The sequence below is a fragment of the Halichoerus grypus genome, chromosome 10 (genome assembly GCF_964656455.1).
Source record: "Halichoerus grypus chromosome 10, mHalGry1.hap1.1, whole genome shotgun sequence".
Classification (NCBI taxonomy): Eukaryota; Metazoa; Chordata; class Mammalia; order Carnivora; family Phocidae; genus Halichoerus; species Halichoerus grypus.
In genome coordinates, this window is record NC_135721.1 from 127,445,123 (window position 1) to 127,468,154 (window position 23,032).

The following is a 23,032-nucleotide window of genomic DNA, read 5'->3' on the forward strand; positions in this document are numbered from 1 at the left end:
TTCTAGAAAGAGGGGCCGTGTCTCCCTCACAGGGCTGAAGACGAATTGGCACAGCTGCTGGCAGAAAACAAACATCAACAAATGGGAACTACTAATTTTAGGACTGTACTTCCCCCAAATTAAAAAAAAATTTTTTTTCGAGTGGGGAGGAAGTAGTAAGGCCAGGAACCAATTCTGCCTAATTCCAATCCTGGTGACTTATGACTGAAAGGGATCCTTGAGTTTTCGAACAGCCACCCGGGTCTCCACAGGCTGTTCGGGTCTGCCGACGCCCTAGGAAGGGCTCCTAATTCCCCCCGGCTCTCGTTCGCTCTCATCTGCTGCCAGTACTGCGGGAACATCCCTGCTAAATTAGCCTCTGTCTCTTGGATGTTCAGCTTTCTCTCTCTGGTCCCCATCTCCCTATGGTTCACACCACTCAGGTTTCTCTTGTTGGAAAATCAAAATCAAAAGCCTCCCTGAGCCTCACACGCTTCCCTCAGCTCCCAGCCTTCTCTTCTCAGCCCTTCACGTGGGATTCGGCAGGTGGCTGCCCCCTCTGCTGCTTCGCGGCCCCCTTTCTCAGCCCCTCCCCTCTGGCCTGCCCTGCAACGGTGACCTCCTCCCCATGCCCCACAATGAGGTTTCGAGCCTCATCTTACCTGCACTCAACACTGTGGACCCCTCCCCTCCCTTCACTTTCCTGTCCTGCCCACTGCTGCTTTCTCCTACCATGGTCTGCCCTGCTCACTCCCCCTCTGCTTCCCAACCGTTAGAAAGGGAGCTCTTAGGGGCCTGGGCCAAGGCCACCTTCTCCCTCCAGGCGCCTGCTCTACGCAGCTCCAGAGCCAACTGCACTCACTCCTAGATGTGTGCTCATCTCCCACACCAGCGACTCACGACCCACCCTGGTCCCCACTGTTCCCTGGAGTCCCCAAACCGGACTATGTTCAACTGTCTGTTTGCCTATCTGTTCGGTGGGGAAGCCAGAAGCTAGGTGGATTCCTCCCTCCCAACGGCCATCTGTTCCCTCAGCATCCCCCCAGCCCCTCCTCCATACTGTCCCTGCGTGACTGTGTGCACTTACCTGGTCCCCTACTTCTCCTCTGCGTCTCTACAGCCCCACTCTCCCTGCAGCCCGAGCCATCCAGTAAGATTACATCTAATGACATCACACGCAGCCCCACCTGCTGGGAACTCTGGAGGCCACTGCTCTAAGGATAAAACCCAATGTCCTTACCTTGGCGCACGAGGCCCCACAAGGCATTCTGGCCTCATCCACCTCCTGGCCTAGCAGTCCCCAGTCAGCCCTTTGTTCTTTGCACCAGCCACAGTATTCTGTTCCTGTAGCTCAGCAGGTAACCCGCTGGTCTCCCCTCAGCTCACCCACCTCCCGCCAGGGACCCCTTCCACACCGTGCACCTGAGGCCTGCAGCCATGTCCTTTGCAGCGCTCCTTGTGGTTGTTAATTTTTTTAAAAAAGACTTTATTTTGGGGAGGGGGCAAGCAGACTCCTCGATGAGTGTGGAGTCCGATGTTGGGGCTCAATCCCAGAACCCTGAGGCCATAACGTGAGCCAAAATCAAGAGTTGGACGCTTAAACAACTGAGCCACCCAGGTGTCCTGGTTGTAATTTTAATCATACGCTCCACCTGGGGGTGTGGGGCGAGGAGAGTAAGTTTTATGAGGCCACTGACCCCATCCTTTTTGCTAATCATTATATTCCTAGCACCTGGTCACAGAACTTTACACTCAATATCAGAGTGGTAAACATTCAACAAATAGAAGCTTTGATTACAATCTCCAAGCGGAACCAGGCAGACAGCAAACTTTCGACTGACCCCAGAGGACCTTCTTGATTCAAACTCCATCCACTCTCATCCTCTCATTGCCCAGATGTCTTGTTTGATTTGATGGGCATCACATGGGCCCATTCTGGAAAGAAAACCCAAGTGTAGGAGGATGCCTGGATCGTACGGTGGGGTTTAGTGCTTTTGCTCCATCAGCTGAGTTTTTCACTCAGCTGGTCTAGTCACTGGGTCAGGCGGGCAGTGTTTCTCGGGAGCACCCAGGGGTCAGCCGAGCAACCTGGAAGCCAAGCCACTTGAAGGAACACACAGGAGCTGAACTCCCATGAGAAAAAGAGAGGAAAGGCCTCCAAGAAGCCAAACTGTTCTAGGCAAAGACAGACGACCACCAAGGTTTGGTTCTTGAATATGTATTTTTTACTGAAAAAATCATTCATAAATTAACATACAAAAATGTACAAACACATGAGTAAATAATGTAATGACAAAGGACTATTTTTGTGAAAAGTGTTTTTAAAACATCTTTAGATTTCAGTGCAAAAATGTACCCCTGGCACCTCTTACAACAAACATAAGAGCAAGCTCAAAAACACATCGTGATGGAAGGAAGCTAGCTACGTTCAATGCCATTGTCAACGGTGAGTGGACACATCAGTACACGCAGCTGGGGCTCAGCTACTCGTGACTGTGGCAGAGGAGCTCCAACAAGAGCCCGTCGTGTCAAAAGGAATATTTTTGCAGTAACTCCTCACCCAGAAAAACAGCGTGGAAGGAGAAATGTTTCCCTGCACGCAGCTGAGACAAGACTGATTGAAGGGGTCACCCATCAGTAGCCTTAAAAGAATTTCAGCTGCCAAAATACACACAGGGTCACATTTGGTTTTTATTATTATTATTTTTTTTTAACATGAGAATCTCACACCATTAACAGCTCACGGGCCTGGCTGTTATGTTTTCAACTTCTGTTTTTCCCCACACGATACTCAACTTGGTGGGTAAATGACTAAGCGGTACGCACTAAGAGATTTCACACTAATAAGACAAACTCACACATGATCGCAAAATAATTTCAGTGACCTTACTTCAAGCAGTGAAAAGACACCTTTCCTTTTGTCCTCAAATCAGCATTTTCTTTTTCAAATCAGCTGTTTAGCCTTTTGCCAACGTTTTGTTCTTGGTGGCAAGTATGTTCGTGAAAAGCTTCGAACGAGACCATTTTACAACACTGCTGTGTATCATCCTTAACCAAGGATCGGTCTGTTCAATGACATCATGGCTGTGTCCCACTGAAAGCCGCTCACGGCCTTCAGGGATGGGAGAGGACAGGAGGAGGAGGAGGAGAGTCAAGGCCAGCACACAGGCCCGAGGGGAGGCGGGAGAAAAGGGGAAAGAAATCTTTATTGCTCTGTGCACCAGACTTCAAAGGAAAACCAAGTTAGCTCCTGTGTGTAATGTTCCCTCGTGAAAGTCTTTTAAAGCATGAGATGCTCAACATTCTTTTAAAACATATGATACAACTTACCAGCATTTTCAAGGGCAGCAGCCTGCTCTCTCATATGAGCCGATAAGAGCTTTGTAATGCAGTTGGTTTTCTACAATACCACTCTATTCTTCAAAAGAACAAAAGCATGAACAAAAAACAAGGCCTGGCCAATCACTCCCACAGCTTGTGGGGATCATACGTCCATGGAACCAACACATGCAACGGAGAAAACCCCAACCCACACGTATATACACAAATATACCCCCTACACACACATCCATGTAAACCATGAAAATTAAGGAAGTTGAAGGCAAACAAGGCAATTAAAAAAAATATGAAGTACTTTTCAGAAAGTACTCCTAATCACAATATATAAATATGTTTTATGGAAAAGGAGAGGAAAAGACTGGCCTTTTTCAGAATCCTGCAGAAGCCAAGAGGGACTACGAATTGAGGGATTTGGCTCAGGGGAAAACAGAGAGGCACAACTCCAAGGGCAATTTAGACTCTACCTTCAAGAAGTGCATGGGGTATGAACCCAGCCTTCTTTTGGGCTTGGGTCCTGGCATCCGAGAGCTCCGTCCATCTACCTGCAAAGCTCTGACTGGGTCCACCCCAGCCCCCAACTGACCCACAGCACTTAAGTGTCACCTGCTCTCTGGCTGACTTCTTCAGTCCATCCTCGTTAGTTCTATGAACTAGTTCATAATGTTGACAAAGAATCTTTCCAGAAACCAAAAAGGGAAATATTCAGAGGAATCACCGAAACTAGTTGATAATTTAGGCACAGATTTCAGGAATTGTGGCCAAGTTCCACAAGAGCAAAAAAAAAAACGAAAAAAGGAAAAAAGAAGAGGCAGAAAACCCACCCACCCGACCCCACCACTCTCGGTGATGAAAGGACAGAAACTAAACTCCAGAGACCCAGGGGCGTGTGCACAGGGAGGCCCCCCGAAGGGGTCCACTTTGAGCAAGGAGGGCTCCTGTTTAGCAGGAGACTGGGATGAGAGTGTACGTGCCCAACAGGGAAGAGAGAGTCCACAGCAAAAGTCAAGAGCAAGACTTCTGGAAGAAGAAGATGGGAGGGGGCAGGAGTCAGCTACCAGTGACAGGCTGGACTGTCCTGATCTGTTTGTGACATGCCCTCTATCCACTCCCTTCCAAAGTGGTAGCAATTCAGGAGGTGATACCCTTCTCCACTGCATTTTAACTGAGTTCCTGCATTTGCCAACCAAATAAGCGATCTAATATATAAATCCTCAGTTTGAATTGGAGCCAGCTATAAAATTAAATTTAAAAAAGGCATTTTACATGGCTTATTTACAATTATACTTCTTCAAGAAGTGATTGTTATAGGTCTATTTATCTTCCCCAGTCCCTCCCCCCACCCTCAATCCCCACCCAAAGCAGGTAATTAAAAAAAAAAAAAAAAAAAACTGAAACCAAAGAGAACACCAGTGATGGAGAAGAATGGTGTGTGGAGTTTCATTTGCTCTTCCTAAAAGAGCCCTGTGGTGGGGTGCCTCTTTGCTCTGAAGGCCGAGAAGCTCCAAAGGCCATTCGTAGGAACGGGCTCGAAGCCAGGACCCACAGCAGATGTCAGTTCCTGTTCTGGAGAGCCCGGCTGGGACGGGACGCTGGGGTTCGAGACCAGGGGAGAAAAGCAGCAGGACCGACGTCCGTCTTGTGAAAACAGAAAGCCAGTCCTGATGAAGGACGTTCCCAGCCACAGTGAAGGCGTTTTGTGCGTGTACTCTGTTCACATTTTCTCCTCGAACCCTGTGATCCTTCATCAGACACCATATTTCTATTCTCTTCCTGTGTGGAGCCCCAAGACCTCTCCCCAGGTGGCTTTCTTGGTGGCGGTGGGTAAAGCAAACACAGCTTGTCTCCTCATCTCAGTACTCGGTCACCTGAGCCAGCTCAGGTGTCAAGTTGACAGTAATGTTTTTATACAAGGCGTCGTATGTGATGTTTGCAAAGTAGTTCAAGTTGTTGAGGCCGTCCAGCCCTTGCCGTTCTTTGGACTTGCGCAGCAGAGCATACCTGTTTGAGCAGAGAGCAGAGGGGTGGCTCTGAGTGAGGGCCCGATCTCCGCAGGGCAGAGGACAGAGCAGGGCAGCCCACAGCAGGGGCCACAACCCAGGACAGCTCTCCTGCATCACACGGCGGAGGGATCGGCCCACCCTGCCCAGATGCTCCCTGCTGAAGGTTATTATTAGAAACATCTCCTACCTCATGCCAGGGCTTTACTTATGACGTTTCACTGAATGCACCGCTCCTTAAGCAAATGAGGAAACCAAGGCTCCCAGTGTTCCATGACTTGCCCAAGGTAAGGTCACGGAAGGGGGAAGTGGGAGGTAAGATATTAAAAAACACATCAGATGAGCCAGGGCGGGGTCTGCATTCAGTGCTTTCTTACTCCCCGGACAACAAAGTTCATGCAGTCAGACCTTGTGGTCCAGAGAGCAGTCCTCCTCCCAGTTAACAGGACAAAAGGCACTCCTGAAAACAGAGATGTCACTCCATCCACATGCCCCAATTAGTGCAGTACGGAACTTCCTTATCAAGTGCACCCGCACGAACAGAAGCTCGGGGGCACCCTTCCAGAACTGGAGCTTGCAGAAAGGGTGCCAACTCTGCTTTGTCCTGTCAGTGGAAGTTACACAGGGACCTCTGACCGAGTGGATCTCTCTCCAACTCCCTGAAGGCTATAGAGGAGACCGTGAAGCTTAAGAGGCCAAATGAGTGATTTCCTTCAAAGATCTACGATCAAAATTTTCACCGATAATCTGATTTCACACAAACGCCTGCCGCACGGGTAAATGAAAATCTATCTAGGAACTATAAAGCAGCCACAGCAGGACCGTGGAGAGGAGGAGGGGAATAAGCCGAGGGGTTGCAATATGATATGCTCTGGGACATCTGGAAATGCAAAGTATAAAGGATATTTGTAAGAAGAATAAAGAAATTGTGCCCACCTTCCAAGAAATTGGACTTCTCCTCGATGGTGATGAGGAATAGACTTGTACTTCCCTGTGTCACCTTCCGGCCGGCTCACAGAGTAGCCTGCATTCTGTACTCTGTCCGAGACAAAGAGATTGGGCTTTCAGATAAAATGATCAAGTACCATAGATGACCACAGATGGCCAAGGTTGAGAAACGCCAAGTTGAACAACAGAACTCCTTCTGTGTCTGAATATTCAATTGCCCATCCCTATGGGTAAGTTCATGGCTTTAGAAAAGAGGTCTACAATACCAGAAAGTTTTGAAAAAGAAAAGGAATTCAAAATTCTTGAGAGTAAGGTATGACACAGATTCTCAGTGACAGGTACAGCACTGAGCACTCCCCAGGAGATGAGTGTGTACTCTCTCTCCGCTGGCTTGTTTGGGTCCTATCAAAAAGGCTTTTCTCACCGGTGCACAGCACCTTTCCTGTCCACAACCTACTATAAAGCCAATCAGTAAAGTCAGAGTTGCACTGTGTTTTCCCTGCTTATGAACTTAATGATTCTGCCCACCTCCCCCATCACCAGGGAGATGAACTAATTTGTATGATGTCCTCTGATCTCGATGTAAAATTTCACATCACTAGGAGGAAAGCAGAACTTAAGGAGGTATTTGGTTATTTATCCTTAATGTGATAAAGACAGAATTTCACAAGCTGGATTTACTGGAAACTTGATAGGGGTGTAAGAAATAATTAATACATGGAGGTAGACTTTGGATATCTACATGAAATCTATGGTTGTCTTCACATTTTAAAACTTCGGAGAATATTATTTCAACATCCTCCTCTCGACTCCAAATTACACTCTCCTTTTGATACTGGGAAATGTGTTCTCGCTCTGATTTGATAAATATATAGAGAACGCCTACTGTGTGCCTGGGAACTGTGCAGGGCACTGGGGAGAAACAGCTCCTGTTCTTGCGCCCGGGGGCTCCTGCTGAGCTGGGGAGAGCTCGAGCTGAGAATTATGACAGATATCCTGGGAGAGCTCAACTGGATTCAAGGACCAGTCAAACCAGTTATGTTTATGGAAAAGCTGTTCATCCTCACTAGGTTCCTAAGAAACCCAAATTAAGAGGATGAGATGCCATTTTTACCTCTCAGATTGAGAAAGAATTGTCTGGAGCTCCTTTGTCCAGTACAGGCAGCCTCGAGCCACACATGGCTGCTGAAGGGCTGAAATGTAGCAAAACGCAAAAGGTTGTCTATAACCAATGTTGGCGGTGATGTGAGAAAGCGGGAATGCTGATGCACCGCTGCTTGGACTCTTTCTGCGATCTCTTTTGGGGAGAAATCCTGATGATAACTATGCAAATTTAAAAGAGCATTTACTTGACTTGGCAGTTCCACAGCTAGGAATTTAATCTGAAGAGCTATTTGCACACGTGAACAAGGATATTCAAAATTGTAAACAATGTTCATTGACAGGAGAGGATTAAAATAAAATACTGTGTATCTCCATAAAGGAAAACCATGCAATTGTTAAAGATAATGAAGTGGCTCTCTCTGTATTAAAATGGTTGGGAGGGGAAAAGGGATGGGTCTGGGTTGTTTGTATATGAATACAAAGAAGCAGAGAAAGAAACAGCCCTGTTAAAATACTACTTCCTGGGAACAAGACAGCACAGCAATGGGGATTAAGAATTATACCCTTTGGTTTATGCACCTTTATTATCTGAATTTTTACCAGCAAGTATTACTTTGTAATTAAAAAGCAACATGTAACTTTCTTTTTTAAAGCCCATCTAGAAAGTCAACAGATACAAGGTGGAGATTCTTTTGCTTATTTGTTCCTTATTAGGTTACTATTTACTTAGTCTGTAAAAAGATTAGTTTACACTACTCAAATACAGCATCATTCTCACAAACTTGTGTAATACAAGCCTTATCCGATAGTATAGATAAATCTGTGTACACCTATCACTAATACATGACCTCTGGTTTGGGGAGGTTTCAGTGAAATGTGCTACGAATTTAAAATAATACCAGATTTCAAAGATATTGTAAGAGAAACAATAAATGTGAAGTTTCTCATATTGATTATATGTTGGAATGATATTATTTTTGATATATTGTGATAAATATACTATTGGCATGTTTTATTACTACACTAAAATGAATTCCATCTCAAAAAGTCTTTTTTTAACCTTTTTAAACGTGGCTACTAGGACGTTTCACATTACCTACATGGCTTGCACCCCATCCCCCCTGTGTGGCTCTGGTCTGGGGAGCCGAAGGTGGCATTTCTAGAAGGCCCCGGAAACTGGAAGAGGGGAGTACCTGTTCCACAGGTCGTCATCTTCTCCACCCCAACCCCAGAAAGCGTTCGGAAAGCCATTGATCTTCCGAAACTGTTCCACTGTTAAGCCGCTCACTCCACCAAAGAACTCGGCGTAAGGAAGCCTAGAAGGAGACACACAGCTTGAACCATCTGGGAATCGAAGGCTGGTTTCTTCCCCTGGGGAGGGCCACCGTGGCACTGGAGAACCGCGTCCTACACGACACAGCGCCTACTGCCCTCAACCACCTGCAACCATTTCCATGCACTGAGACGCATCGACCTTTGTGGGGAACTGCATCTTTCTCGAATTGATTTGTTTCGTAACAGCTTTACTGAAACATAACTAACGTTCCAAATGATTCACCCATTTATAAAGTGTGTGATTCCATCATTTTTAGGATATTCATGGAGTTGTGCAACCATGAACCCCAATCCATTTTAATACCTTTCATCACCCCAAAAAGGAGCCTTGAACCCATCAGTCACTCCTCATTCCCACTCTGCAACCCGAAGCAACCGCTGTTCTGTCTCTATGGATTTGCCGATTCTGGACAAGTCACAGGAGCACAATCATGCAACATGTGGCCTTTGGTAACTAGCTTCTTTCACAAACCAGTGTTTTCAAAGGTTCATCCCTCCGGCCACATGTAGCAGGACTCCATCCCTTTTTACTGCCTAATAGCGTTCCGTGCTGTGGTTGCGCTCCATTCTGTTTATCCATTCGCCAGCCGATGCACGCTGGGGTGGAGCTAATTGGATTTTGCCATCTTTGCATCTCTCAGCATCCTTTTAGATTTAACCTCTTCCAGAGGAAATGATACTCACAGATACATATACTTGTCCAACTTAGTTGCAAAGTGCCTTGGCATCTGCCCACAACCATAGTAGTTCCGATCGCTTTCTGGTATATGATCCACATCGTGAAAAATAAGACAGTCCCAGTCCAGATCTTTCATTGCTTCTTGAAAACCGACGTTGAAAAGCATGGCTCGATTAAAGGGTTGGGTGCCAACCTAAAAGAAGCAGAACTTTATTTTTAAAAGGACGCGTGGAGCGACATCTTCGCTGCCTCAGCCCTGCCTAAAGGAGAGTTTTAATGAACCTGACTGGGACAGATCACCGAGCCAGAGGTGCGCTTGGCCAGCACGCTCTTCACTGCCTCGCAAGCCACTTGACATCTGGCCTCGATTTCCTTAGAAATAAGAAGGGTAACAAGACCAAGCTCCTCTCTCCCGAGACTGTCATGAAAGCAGGCATCTGACCTATCGCAGCATTTGGAGAAGTATCCAGCCCCATAAAGGGAGGACAGAAGAGTAAGGCCATTTCTACCCGTGGCTCCTTATCTTAAGGGGAATTTCCTGGGTCTGGACACCAAAGACGCCACCCAAAGCACATCTGGCTCAAGCACCACACCAGCGGCCTTGATTCAAGAGTAAACAAAGTTCCATCCTGGACTCACTCAAGTCTGCCCGTGTTGAGTAACATCTCAAACCAGAAGCCCAGAACTGCTCTCTGCTCCTCCTTTCACCTCTGGGTAGCTCAATCCTAAGATCGCAGTTTCACTGGCTCCGTACTCCAAAGGTGGATGGACTGGCTGAGAGCACTCTGAACTGCTGCCTCAGAACAGAAAGAACAGGAAAGGACAGGCCACTCACCTGCTCAACCACATAAAACGCGAACCGCAGGCGCTGCCGCTGAAGCATGGGGATCAGGTGTCTGAGCAGGACTGGGAGGTGCTCGTGGCGGTTCCGGAAAGGGATGAGGATCGCCACCTGGAGGGGGTCACAGCAAAAGACGCCGCCCCGTTAATCCTCTCAACCTCCACTTCGTAGCTGGACACTGCCACAGAATCGTGACCAGCCTGCCCCTGGGGCGTTCTGGAAGGCTGCCTTGTCTTCGACCTCCACTAAATGAAAAGCTATGCTGGCAGGGAGACCCTTGGAAGTAAGTGGACTTTGTTCTTACACACACCATACTGTGTACATAGTCGGCCCGCTGAATGGATTCACTCTAGACCACATCCCAGAGGAAGATACTCATTCTACACCATGACCCGCACACAACTAAAACGCACTCCACAAAACAGTACTCCCCCTTAGGACATGCAGTGCACCTTGACATATATGTATCTTTTATATATATACATTTTTTTTTAAATGCTCGTCATTGAATTGATATGACATCCCAGAGATGGGCTGGAAATGCCCACCTATTTCCAGATCTGCCTTGCTCATTGCAGGACTGGCACAGAAGAAGCACTTGAACAAATAACTTGCTAAAAGAATGGACTTAAGCCAGTGTCATGAGCCAGATCCACATACTGATGGCTTCGAGTCATGCAGAAAACCACTAAGCAATTCTCAGTGTCGGGCTGGATAGCTCCGCTCTTTGTTGCACTAAACTCATAGTAACAATGCCGAAAAAGGCATGAAGCAGTGAATTTGTGAAGATGGCTTTTACAAATGTGGCACACGAGACCTACGAACCCTCCCCCTTGCTTAGCCAGTATTCTACGAAGAAGACAAAAGGGTCCTGCTCAGTCATCGGAGCGATGCACGTTTCTGGGGCTACAGAATGTCCTTCAGGAAACCCATGCCTCCGAAATGTTTCCATCAAATGCAGATACTCTGCATCGGGTCATAGTGTGCAAATTACGAATTACCACAGTCCGTGAACCCTTGGAAGGATGGCAAGGCCAGGTGGGCCTCCCAGCACCTCAGGCCTGACTCCACACCCTACCTTCCATCGAGGCATGCAATCTGAAGGCTTCCAGTGACCTCCGAGCTTGATGGCTGGGTCTTTAGAGAAGATTTCATGGATGTCATCCATTGCAATTTCACTCATGTTTATGTCTATTGGGCCCTCTGAACAGAGAGTTGGGGGGGGGGAATAAAAAGAATTAAGAGACCAGAAAGTGTCAGAATGTTCCCCCGCCATGACCAGGGTTTCACTCTCTAGGGAGGTTCAATGCTTTTTTTTTTTCAGCTGATTTGTTTTTCACAGAGATGGGAGGCGCTTCCCCTGCTTTGCAACTCCCTGCATTTCAGTTCATCACTAGTACTGGGCAAAGCAGCAAGTCGAGAAATTAAGACTGAGTGGAACAGCAGTTGAACTTCTCAAAGAGGAAGGAGGAAAGAGTGAGGCTAAGCTTGGAGCCTCTCTGCGTGCTCCAGAGGCAAGCAGACACAGGGCCCCAATTCACTCATCAGTGATCCCGAGTGATGCTGCCCAAACCCCAAACACTTGTCATCACTGACTTAAGTGAAGAAGGGGCCCTGTCCGAGAAGCCCAAAGGCACGGAAAAGGTAGAAGGGCTTCCTGCCATTGCTTCAGATTACACATGAGACGCTAAGAATGAAGAGAGAAAAAGACCCCAGAATTCTTCTGAACCAGCACTTGGAGAGAGTCACATTCGTCGTATGATCAAACAAGTTATAATCAGCGTGGGATTTTATCTTTCATACTAAAAGATAAAGCTGGTTGCCTGTACTTTCTCTAGGACATCTTACAGACCCCAAGTCACCGAGAAGGGGGTACCTGCAAAGGAAAGACTGAAAAATATGGTAGAAAATGGCACCAGGAACACAGGCAACCTTGCAGAAGGGCTGGAGAAGGGTCAGGACACAAGTAGCTTTTGTAATCCCTGTTTCCAGTTCCAAATCCCTGTTCTATTCTCCACATAGGGGAGGCATCCTGAGAAATCGAGAATACTCTCCCTTTCATTTTAATCAAAGAAACACACACGTCAGTTTGAAAAGCAGGGGACGCTCTACTCACTCATGGAAGGGAGCCTCTCGGGGCAGGTATGGTTTGCAAAGTAGGTGAAGTCTTCAGGAAGAAATGTTGTGGTTTGTAGGAAGGTTTCACTGTGGTTCAAGTCAAGAGGATAATCTAGAGAGAGAAGGAAATAGACAGCTCAGACTGGCACAGGTCATCAATTCTGCAACTCTCAGAGGCCTACCAAAGCATTTTTCTTAGATACCATCATTTGCAGAATCAGGACTCTGGACTAGCTCTTCACTGGAGCTAAAAATTTGAACCCATCAATAAAAAGGTTAACCAGATGATACTATTTTAACCAGTGTCTCTATTCTTACTGTTATTACAGCTTTATAAGCACTCAGTGTCCAGTCGAAGAACTCTATGAGGTAATTAAAAACAAACAAAAAAACAACCAGCACCCCGCTCCCCCCATGTCTTACTCTCTACAGGAACTAGTTTCATTTCTTTTAGCCAACTACTTTAGTATTTACTTCCTATACAGCTGTTCCAGATGCTTACATCTTACCCACTGACTTCCCACTGTGGGGCCTGTGGATTTTGCTTCCTTCCCTCCCCTGCCCCCACCACACATACCCCCTTTTACCCTCCTGTCTCCCAACATCTATGGTCGCTGTGGTTCGGCCCATCTTTAGTATTTACACTGAAGTATTTATTCTATAGATACTATTCATAGCTGAGAAATGTGCAAAGTTACGATTCCTTTTCTTTTCCCACATAATTTGTTTTTCCCTACATAATTTGTTTTTTCCTGAAGGGACTGGTTCTCTGTATGCTTAGTTTTATATGGCATCACGACTAACTCAATACCATGCCCTCTGCCACTACGGTCGCTCTTAGGATGTCCCCCAGCATCAGGCATGCTCTCAACTTCGTCTTCCAGACCGGCTCTCCCCTGGGCCCGCTGTGCAGACGCCGCCCTGCGGTCTCCCCTCCTCAACGTTCTAGAGACTCCCTTCACCTCTCACCAGCGTGAAACCTCACTGTGCCTGGCTTCAATGTCTCCCTTTTTCTTGCTGGAACACATCTTCCAAGTAGCTTCCTAAGCAGGGGGGAATGGGAAGTGGTTGTGAAACCGTGTACATCTGACTGTTTTTGTTCTTTCTCACTTGATTCATGGGGTGGCTGGGTTTACAGAATGCTCGGCTGGAAACAACTCCCCCTGAGGACTGGGCAAGTGCTACCCACTGCCTTCCAGATTCCACCTACACCTGTTAATTCTGAAGCCATTCCAACTCTGGCTCTTTGTGAAGGTGACGGAATTTCTTTCTAAAAGTGCGATGAACTTTCTCTTGGTTGAGGAAATGTCACATTTCTATTTTGAGTTCTATTCTCACCCACTGTGTTAACCATTCGACCTTTACAGTCTAGAAATTCATGTCCTCCTGTTCTAGAATTTGGGGGCAGGACTAGAGGTATCACTGTGGTGATGATCTCCCTCCCTTCTGTATTCTGCAATCTCTTTCTGGAGAACAGAAAACATGAGTTAGATGTTGGACCTCCTGGTCCTCTGATTTTCTCATCTTTTCAATCTTTTTTTTTTTTTTTTAATTTTATTTATTTATTTGAGAGAGAGAGCAAGAGAGCACGAGTGGAGGGAGGGGCAGAGGGAGAAGGAGACGCAGACTCCCCAGAGCAGGGAGCTGGATGCGGGGCTCCATCCCAGGACCCCAGGATCATGACCTGAGCCTAAGGCAGCTGCTTAACCAACTGAGCCACCCAGGCGCCCCTGGCCATTCTTTTAATTTTCACTTACGCTATTTTTTAATTTTAAAAAGTCCTTTTTATTTTCTGAATATTCATTTCTTACAATATACTCTTTTTGCATGTTTGCAATTCTTTTCCCCTCACCCTTGAGAACGCGTGATAGCTGTTTCGCATTTTCTTCTCCCAGCATAGCCTCTTCTCTCAGTTTGCTGAGGCTTGTTTGTTTTGATCCCTAGCACAGTGCTCCTTGGTCACCTACTAATATTTAAGAGTGGGGCCCTTGGGCGCCTGGGTGGCTCAGTCGTTAAGCGTCTGCCTTCGGCTCAGGTCATGATCCAAGGGTCCTGGGATTGAGCCCCGCATCAGGCTCCCTGCTCAGCGGAGAGCCTGCTTCTCCCTCTCCCTTGTGTCTCCCCTGCTTGTGTTCCCTCTCTCACTGTCTCTCTGTCAAATAAATAAATAAAATCTTTAAAAAAAAAAAAAAAAGAGTGGGGCACTAACCAGCTAACTGGAAGGGCTTAGATTGAGGTTCTTCATTATAGAGTGTTCTGGCCAGAAGTCTGGTTTGGAAGCCTCTAGTGTATCCTAGGGTCTTCTTGATCCAATCAGATTCCCCAGAGAATGCTATTCTTTTTTCTTTTTTTTTTTTAAGTAATCTCTACTGCCAACGTGGGGCTCGAACTCACAACCCTTAGATCAAGAGTCGCAAGCTCTGACTGAGCCTGCCAGGTGCCCCCAGAGCACTCTATTCTAACCTCCTGCCAGGAGGGTGCAGTCCTTGCTATAAGCACACTGGGACAGAAGAGAAGAAAGGGGCTGGGGGCACCTAGGCCAAGCCAGGAGCCCCCAAGTTGAGGGGCCCCTGTTTCACCATCCCTGAGGGTGATCAAGTCTCTAGTCCTCTGCCAGGATGGGGAAAGGACCTGGGTATCCGACTGCTTTTTAAATAGCTTTCAACCAATTTTTATCTTAGTTGCCACTTTTATTCTTATCTGCAAAAGTACGTGACACTGCTAATTCCTGAGCTTCTGGGGGATTCTGGGGGGGTAGCGGCTTTCCCTGCGGCCACATCAGCAGTCCATTTTCTTAGATCTGTTGAGCCCTGTATCACTAGTCTGTCTGCTTTCCGACTTCCAACTTCTTGTTCTCTTCATTCTCTGGGGTTTATGCCACTGAACACACACACATGGCATGCAAACATGTGCGTGCACACACACCCCCTCTTTACTGTCATTTTAGTGGGGCTTTAAGAGTGTGAAGCGGATGCCTTCTTCCTAGGGAATCTGCATGAAGGGGGCCCTCCAACTTCTTATTTTTTTTACAGATAAAGAAACCAGGGCACCATATACACAACTGGTATAAGGAGACTTGGCTACTGTACAACAGAGACCCGACTAAACTCTGGGTTAGTGATCTTTCCAGTACGCTGTACTATTTTTTCAGAGTATTAAAATCTCTCTCACCAATCCCCTTTGGGATTCATGCGGATTCTATGAAAATTAAAACTTCCTATTCAAACTCGTTTTTGCACCGGAGAATTCTACAATCTTCAACTCAGATATTTTTTAAGCCAACACTGTGAGAGGGTTTCCAAGAATCCACGGCTAATAAATACGGTGAATCCTGTCATACAGGCACACGCTGTCTGCTCTACAAGGGCCCACAGGATACAACTCAGTGCGAGTCGACTGGAAGAGAATTAAGTCTCTTAACAGGGGAGGAGAGGAACAGAATGCTTTCTGTCCTTTGCAGCGGTAGCTTTCCTGAAAAAACACCAAGCCTGCATTAGACAGACATAATCAGAGCCGGCATAAACCCTAAAGGCAAAATTACATTTACACAGAAATTAGCCCAAAAGTCCTCGGTTCGTACATGCAAACCTGTCCTAAATTGATCCTTCTTGAAGGTATTAACACTTCAAAAACCTACGTCAAGAACCTCCGATACTCATCATTACTCTGGATAATTCTGATTTTGCTTCTTAATTATATATGTGTATGTGTGTGTGTGTATAAATATACAAATGATTCTCTTTAAGAAAAGTTTTCATGTGTACTAGAAAAGGTGTATTTTGAGATATGCACATGTGCGGAGGGAGAAGCTGCTCCAAAATAGCATCACAGTAACTACATTTGCCTCCGAAAGAGAAGAAATTCCCAGAGGCATTATAATAGCATTTTCATAAGCAAAAAAAAAAAAAAAAAAAAAGCCACAGAAGAAGAGAATAATAATTCTGGGCAATGACAGAACCAAGCCTTAGAACTACAACCTAAATAGGAAATAAGAAGTAAAAACAAAAACAAAAACAGGGTGCCTGGGTGGCTCAGTCGTTAAGCGTCTGCCTTTGGCTCAGGTCGTGATCCCAGGGTCCTGGGATCAAGCCCCACATTGGGCTCCATGCTTGGCGGGAAGCCTGCTTCTCCCTCTCCCACTCCCCTGCTTGTGTTCCCTCTCTCGCTGTGTCTGTCAAATAAATAAATAAAATCTTTAAAAAAAACAAAACAGGGGCACCTGGGTGGCTCAGTCGTTAGGTGTCTGCCTTCGGCTCAGGTCATGATCCCAGGGTCCTGGGATCGAGCCCCACATCGGGCTCTCTGCTCAGGGGGAGGCCTGCTCTCCCTCTCCTACTCTCCCTGCTTGTGTTCCCTCTCTCACTGTCTCTCTGTCAAATAAATAAAGATCTTAAAAAAAAAAATAAAAACAAAAGCAAAAAACTAACATGTAGAAGAGACAAGACACTTTCTAGCCTCAATGATCCTACCTTTGGGGGTTTGCGTGAAGACACAGATAAAGCCTTTTCTACTCCCTTCAAACATTAATAAGCCTAGTAACAACCAGCATAAAACAAAACAAGACAAAATCAGCACCACTTATTTTTCTTCTGATTACTAAATTAATGAAATCATTTTTTATAGACCCCACAAACACACAACTTCCAAGTGGCAGTAGCCTTGCCCTACACCTCGAGGGGAAAACCACCCCAACAAAAACCTTCATTTCCTCATTTCTAATTTTAAATTCTTTACATAAAAATGCAATTGAAATCTGCTTTCTCACCAGCAGAAACCTTTTAAAGAAGTGGAAGAGGCAGAAGAAATTAACTGCTCGTGACCTGGTAACGCTGCGTGGTTTCTGTGGGGTACCAGCTCTCCTCCCCAGCTGCCCAGAAATGGGCACGTCCCAATGACAGCTCCTTCCTCTTACTCTTCTCCTTTTTTTTTTTTTTAGATTTTATTTTTAAAGTAATTCCTACACCCAGCGTGGGGCTCGAACTCATAACCCGGAGATCAAGAGTCGCATGTTACTCCCACAGAGCCAGCCAGGCACCCCTTCCTCTTCCTCTTCCTCAGCGTGTCCCTACTGAACGAGGGAGCAGCTGCAAGGATAAAGCGAGCCTGCTGAATTTCTATGGCCATGGCTTTATTTTTTAATTTAAGTGTAATCTATTTTAAATCAGGACATGTCCTCCCAGCAAGGGAGGTAGAAGGGCAAAGAAGGCACTGTTTCTCCATTTATAAAAAGGAAAATCAACAGACATCCTTCCTACCTACAAATTCAGATGGCCTGATGATTCAACTTTGCTTTACACCAATGGTTCAGCAGCCACGCCTGCACATTAGATCATCTACGAGGCTTTTAAAAATCCTAATAATGCCCAGGCTTTTTCCCAGACTAATTAAACAAGAACCTCTGGGGGTGGGGTGCAGGCTTTGCTATTTTTTAAAGCCCCACCTTGGCGGGGGTTTTCAGATGCACTGGGGTTGATGTGACTACCCCAATACACAGGGGTAGCAAAAATCTGCCTTCTCCCTTATCTTACCAAATCCAGTGGGGCAGGGACTGGGAAATGCGGAGCAAGAGATTCCAGGAAGGACCACCACCTTCCCCTTCCATTTGAGAAAAGACCAAACACTTCCCTCTCTGCTTAGAAAATGTGCAAACTTATATATGCTAGAATGATGTCATCAGAACAAATATCTGTAAAATAGAATTAGCATTTTTCACAAGTTAGCACACCTAAGGATGACCCTGTACTGCTGGGTGAGTGGACGTAAGGAAGACTATGGACTAAGCACCTAAAAACCAGAGGGAAAGAGGGTAAGAATATCTAGCTCATTGACTATATTACAAAGCACCCTAGCAATGACTTTATTCACTTTATTCACCTATAGCAACAATTCTGTTTCCAAGGATGTGGGCAAGAGAACATTTTTCTGAGTATGTAAACTACAAGAGAGTTGGGGCCGAAGCTGTGGGAAGGTTTGCATGCATGTGCGTACACACGTGTGTACAGAGGTAAGAAATCTCCCTCTGGGTGAAAGTTACAGGTAGAAGGGCACCTGTAAACTCATATTTAAGGATGAGAAAGGACAGGCCACCCAACCACTCGCCTTAACTATAAAACTAAGTGGCTGGGGGGGGGGAGGCGCCTGGCTGGCTGAGTCGGAGGAATGTTCAACTCTTGATCTCAGGTGGGTTTGAGTCCCACTGTGGGGGTAGCGATTACTAAAAAACATAAATAAACATAACATAAAAAAAAACCTAAGTGGGAGTTTTCTTCTGATGCCAATGTTCTTTTGAGCATCCCCCCCGCTGCTCACAGGAAGTTCTGCGGATTCCCGATCTCATACCCCACATGGCTTTCAGTGACAAGAAGCTTCTTCTCTAGGTTATCACATCAGGTGTATTTCCTGGTTCACAGTCCTCATCCCCTAAAGTGCATTCTTTTTTTTTTATTTTTTAAAGATTTTATTTATTTATTTGACAGAGAGAGACACAGCAAGAGGGAACACAAGCAGGGGGAGTGGGAGAGGGAGAAGCAGGCTTCCCGAAGAGCAGGGAGCCCAATGTGGGGCTCGATCCCAGGACCCTGGGATCATGACCTGAGCCGAAGGCAGACGCATAACGACTGAGCCACCCAGGCGCCCCACCTAAACTGCATTCTTATTAGACAATCACCACTTTAACTTTCAAGGGTAAAGAAAGCTAGCATTACTTATGTCACACGGAGCTTTTCAGCTACACTTGGCCTAATGAAGGCCACTGAGTGTGGGTGTGCACCCCCAGCACTGTGTCCAGGGTGGGGCAGCAGAGCCCAAGGACCACCTCAGTCCTGCTATCCTTGTCAAGCCCCTGGTGGCTGCTGGTGGGAGTGGTCGGGTCAGAAATGACAGTCACCCAATTATCTCAGCAGCTTCAAGTCCAGCGTGCCCTCTCTGACGCTGCCAGGCAGAGAACTGCTTCGAAACGAATAAAAATGGTGGGTTTTCACTGGATACACCGCCAATGAAATAACATTTCCTCTTTAATACCCACTCCCCAAGGATGTGCCAACAACACAGAAGCCAATTAAGATGGTAATCTCGGAATTAGGTCACAACACTTAAAATGTTTTCTTGTTAAATCTATTCACTCACGCACTCAAAAACCACTTCTTGATGGCCTACGCGCTAGGCAGTGTACAACGCGCCGGGGCTACGCAGACGGGAGAGACCATGAAGACGCTGCCGGGATCCAGAGGTCAGCAGGCCCAACCCTGCAGCCACACCCCGGCCGAGACTCCTGGGTGCCTCCACATTCTCATCCAGTGGGGACACAGCAGTTACCCTACTGAGTTCCCGACAAGTCCACGAGGCAATGCAAGTTACGTGTCCAGCACAGAGCAAACATGATAGCAAAGCCTGATGGCAAAGACTTCCAATTTATGAGGGAAATAGACACCATGAACACAAAATGGATGATTATTCCAACCAGAGGGATGCTGGGAAAAATTATTACAGTGCATGATAATTTGAAAATAAACACATGCTAAGTCAAATAATAACGGGTCCCTCCTGGATATGCCTTCCAAGGGCACAACTCACTTGGTGCTTGGTTTTCAAGGACAACCACCCGTGGGGGAGTTAGTGAGATCCTGTGCTTGTGGAGGGACGGGATCCTGCTTGTGCCCCTCTAACTTCTGAGAAAGGACAGACTACTTCGCCAAATGCCCAGATGGAAGTCCTAGCATCATCTGACCTTGGAGAGGCATGAACACTTGGACAGGATAAATGTCACGGCAGCACAAACGTTCCTTTTTCCTGACTCATCAGGGGAAAGAGCTCTGGAGAAGCAGTCAAAGGACTCCCTAGTTTCAGCACACGATGACAAGCAGGTTCAGGGCGGGGTTCAGGGAACACATGACCCAGTCACTCCAAACCCACCCCCCCCATTATCTGTACTACACCTAAGGAATGAAGTCACATAAAATCCTGCCTACCCGACAGGGCCATGCTGGAGTCAAGGGAGACAATGTGTGAGGGGATTGTTTGCAAAACCTAATGCCACACACGATGAATGAGGAAACAAAAGTGTGCTCAGCCTTCTCCCATGACTTCAGGCGCTCATCCGGTTCCTCTTCCAGGTCTGGGTCAGAGCTCAGGTAATTGTCCCCTGAAGCCACAATTTGGCCGAAAAGCTCTGAAAAGTCAAACCCTTGCTCTTTGCAAACAAGAAGAAAGGAAGTATTAAAGCTTCGGTTTGCTAACTATACTCCTTTGTTGCTAAGTCGGCCAGCAGGGCAGACTGAAGATAAACGAGGATGTGGTCAGTTCTTTCAGGGATTCCATTTCCCTTTGAGAGACAATGCTTTCTCCTGAGATCCCAAGCACCACAGAATTCTCATTTGCAATGTTTGCAAAGCAATTTCACATTCTATAGTGAGCTCTGGACAACTGCAGAACTTACTACAGAAGAAAAGAGGAAAGAGTATTTCTTAAACTATACTCATTTTATAATACTGCACTAGGCTTGAGTGAAATCAGTAAGGAGCCACAGGAAAGCACACCAGTTCTCAGTTAAAGAAATAAAAGGCGGGCACCTGGGTGGCTCAGTTGGTTAAGCGACTGCCTTTGGCTCAGGTCATGATCCTGGAGTCCCTGGATCGAGTCCCGCATTGGGCTCCCTGCTCGGCAGGGGGTCTGCTTCTCCCTCTGACCCTAACCCCTCTCATGCTCTCTGTCTCTCGTTCTCTCTCTCTCAAATAAATAAATAAAAAATCTTAAAAAAAAAAAAAAAAAGAAATAAAAGGCAAATCATAAATGCTTAGCAAAATAAAATCTCAGAATCTATTTTTTAAATAAAAATCATCCCTGGCCAGACAGGAGAAGCCGCATGACTGTCCCATTTAACCATGTGGAAATACTTCCTATGTTCAATTTTTGGAGGAGTTAAAAAGAGAGACAAAAAAGATGGCTTTCAAAGGTGAAGCACTTGCCGTGTTTAGCCTTTATAAAAATAGTTAGAGTCAAAACCATGATTCAGGAACAAGTTCTTTTAATATAATGTTAGGCAAGCCATCTAACCTCTGTGTTTTTTTTTCCTCTTTATATAATTAGTGCTTATAACATAATAAAAGCCACAGGTAAAAGCTCCGAAGATTGAGAAGGCAGAAATGTTCACTCTTGTGTCTGTCATTGCTGTCTTTAGCTAAATAGTCTGAAAAGCTTTCTGCAAAGCTGAATGATTCCGACCACCAAACTCAGTCACGTAGCTGGAATTAAACCACAGGATGAAAACCACACCTGACGAGGGAAGGTAAACCAGGTAAATGATTAAATTGCTTTTTTAATTTGTGGAGACTGTCCGAGATTCCGTGATTACTATGAAGTAGAAATTTGTTAAGCCTCGAAGCATCCGTAAACAACGAGGTAAACAAGTCCTACTGGACTGACCAAATTTGAGGAGAGTCCGATGGGAAGAAGAGAGTTGAAGCAACTCTCCCAGTGCGGCGACCAGGGCCAGATTTGCTCTGAAAACACTACGGACCGCTACCACCCCCACAGGTAACCAACCCACCCCCAGTGTTGAACCCCACAGTAAGTAAGCAGAAGGAAGTCTGGCTGTGTGGAACATTATTTTTGAAATCAAAGTATTTCCAGAAACAGCTTTTGGTGCTCCTGTTTTGCTTGTGTCCTAAACACAAGCTTAATTTCGGTACCCTCTTGGAGGCTAGTGCACTGAAAAACGGGGTCTTAGAAGGTATTTCTTACCTCCCCGACCCTGAAAAGTCTTAGGAGCAAAACTGGAGTCATCTGGCCACCCTTAACATACTGTTAGCAAAACGAACAAGGATTCATTTTGCAAGAGTCTCTTTTTTAGTAATAAGGTAAGACTCAGCCAAACCTTCTTTTACAATGCACTTTTCTCCATCAAAAATAATTATTCAAACCAAATTTACCTCTGTGGGGAACAGACATTCTAATCAGACCACCTCTTTACTAAAAATATACCTGAGTCATTCATGCTGCTATTCCTCTTGGCATAAGCACTCCGAACCACCTGCTCATAAACCTGAGCGCCAATTGTTCTCATGTTGTCCCGGATCAGAATGCCTTGAGCTTGCATCATGAAGAGGTAGGTGTTCACTGCGGAGAACAGAAGGGGAGGGAAAAAGAGGTGAATTCAAAAACAATCATTAAAGCAAAACAAAACAAACACACATACTTGGGGTTTCTTTCTTTAAAAAAAAAAAGAAAAGAAAAGGAAAAAAAACTTTTCAGTTCTAAAACCCCAAAATGCCTTAACTCTATTTTCCATTCTGGGCTCGATGTTTCCAGGTTACCAACATTTCTTGGGTAGCTCAGTAGGACTAAGGGGAATTTCTGTCAATATTCAGCAGTTTTAGGAAAAAAAAAACCCATAATTACAAAAGTTGTATTCCACCAGGTCTTCAAATATCCAATCTGTATTCTATCACTGTGATGATCACAAAACTTTATGGATTGGATTAAAACACTTAAAAAAGATCTCATCTTGCTTTAAGGTGACCTTCTCAACACTCACTGGCTCTACTCAGAGAAAGGAAATCACTGTCCACTCTGCCCACTAGAAACATTTAGGTCCAGATCTGGTCTTGGCAACCTTTGAAAGTGGTGGACTAATAAGGCTCCAGCTACCTTTCTTTGGGGGATTTGGGGAGACAAGAAGATAATGAGAGACTGTCA

General features: G+C 45.9%; 1 protein-coding gene across 1 annotated transcript in view; it reads right to left on the reverse strand.

Annotated features, from left to right (window-relative positions):
• Positions 1-2,181: 2,181 nt before the first annotated feature.
• B4GALT5 (beta-1,4-galactosyltransferase 5) overlaps positions 2,182-23,032 on the reverse strand; it is a 75,258-nt gene continuing 54,407 nt past the window's right edge. The window contains exons 2-9 of the mRNA XM_036064647.2: positions 22,319-22,453; positions 12,339-12,452; positions 11,301-11,425; positions 10,217-10,333; positions 9,387-9,574; positions 8,561-8,683; positions 6,252-6,353; positions 2,182-5,316 (exon numbers count right to left, since the gene is read on the reverse strand). Coding sequence (XP_035920540.1) covers positions 5,169-5,316; positions 6,252-6,353; positions 8,561-8,683; positions 9,387-9,574; positions 10,217-10,333; positions 11,301-11,425; positions 12,339-12,452; positions 22,319-22,453 — 1,052 coding nt within the window. The 3' untranslated portion in view covers positions 2,182-5,168. The remainder of the gene's footprint in view (positions 5,317-6,251; positions 6,354-8,560; positions 8,684-9,386; positions 9,575-10,216; positions 10,334-11,300; positions 11,426-12,338; positions 12,453-22,318; positions 22,454-23,032) is intronic.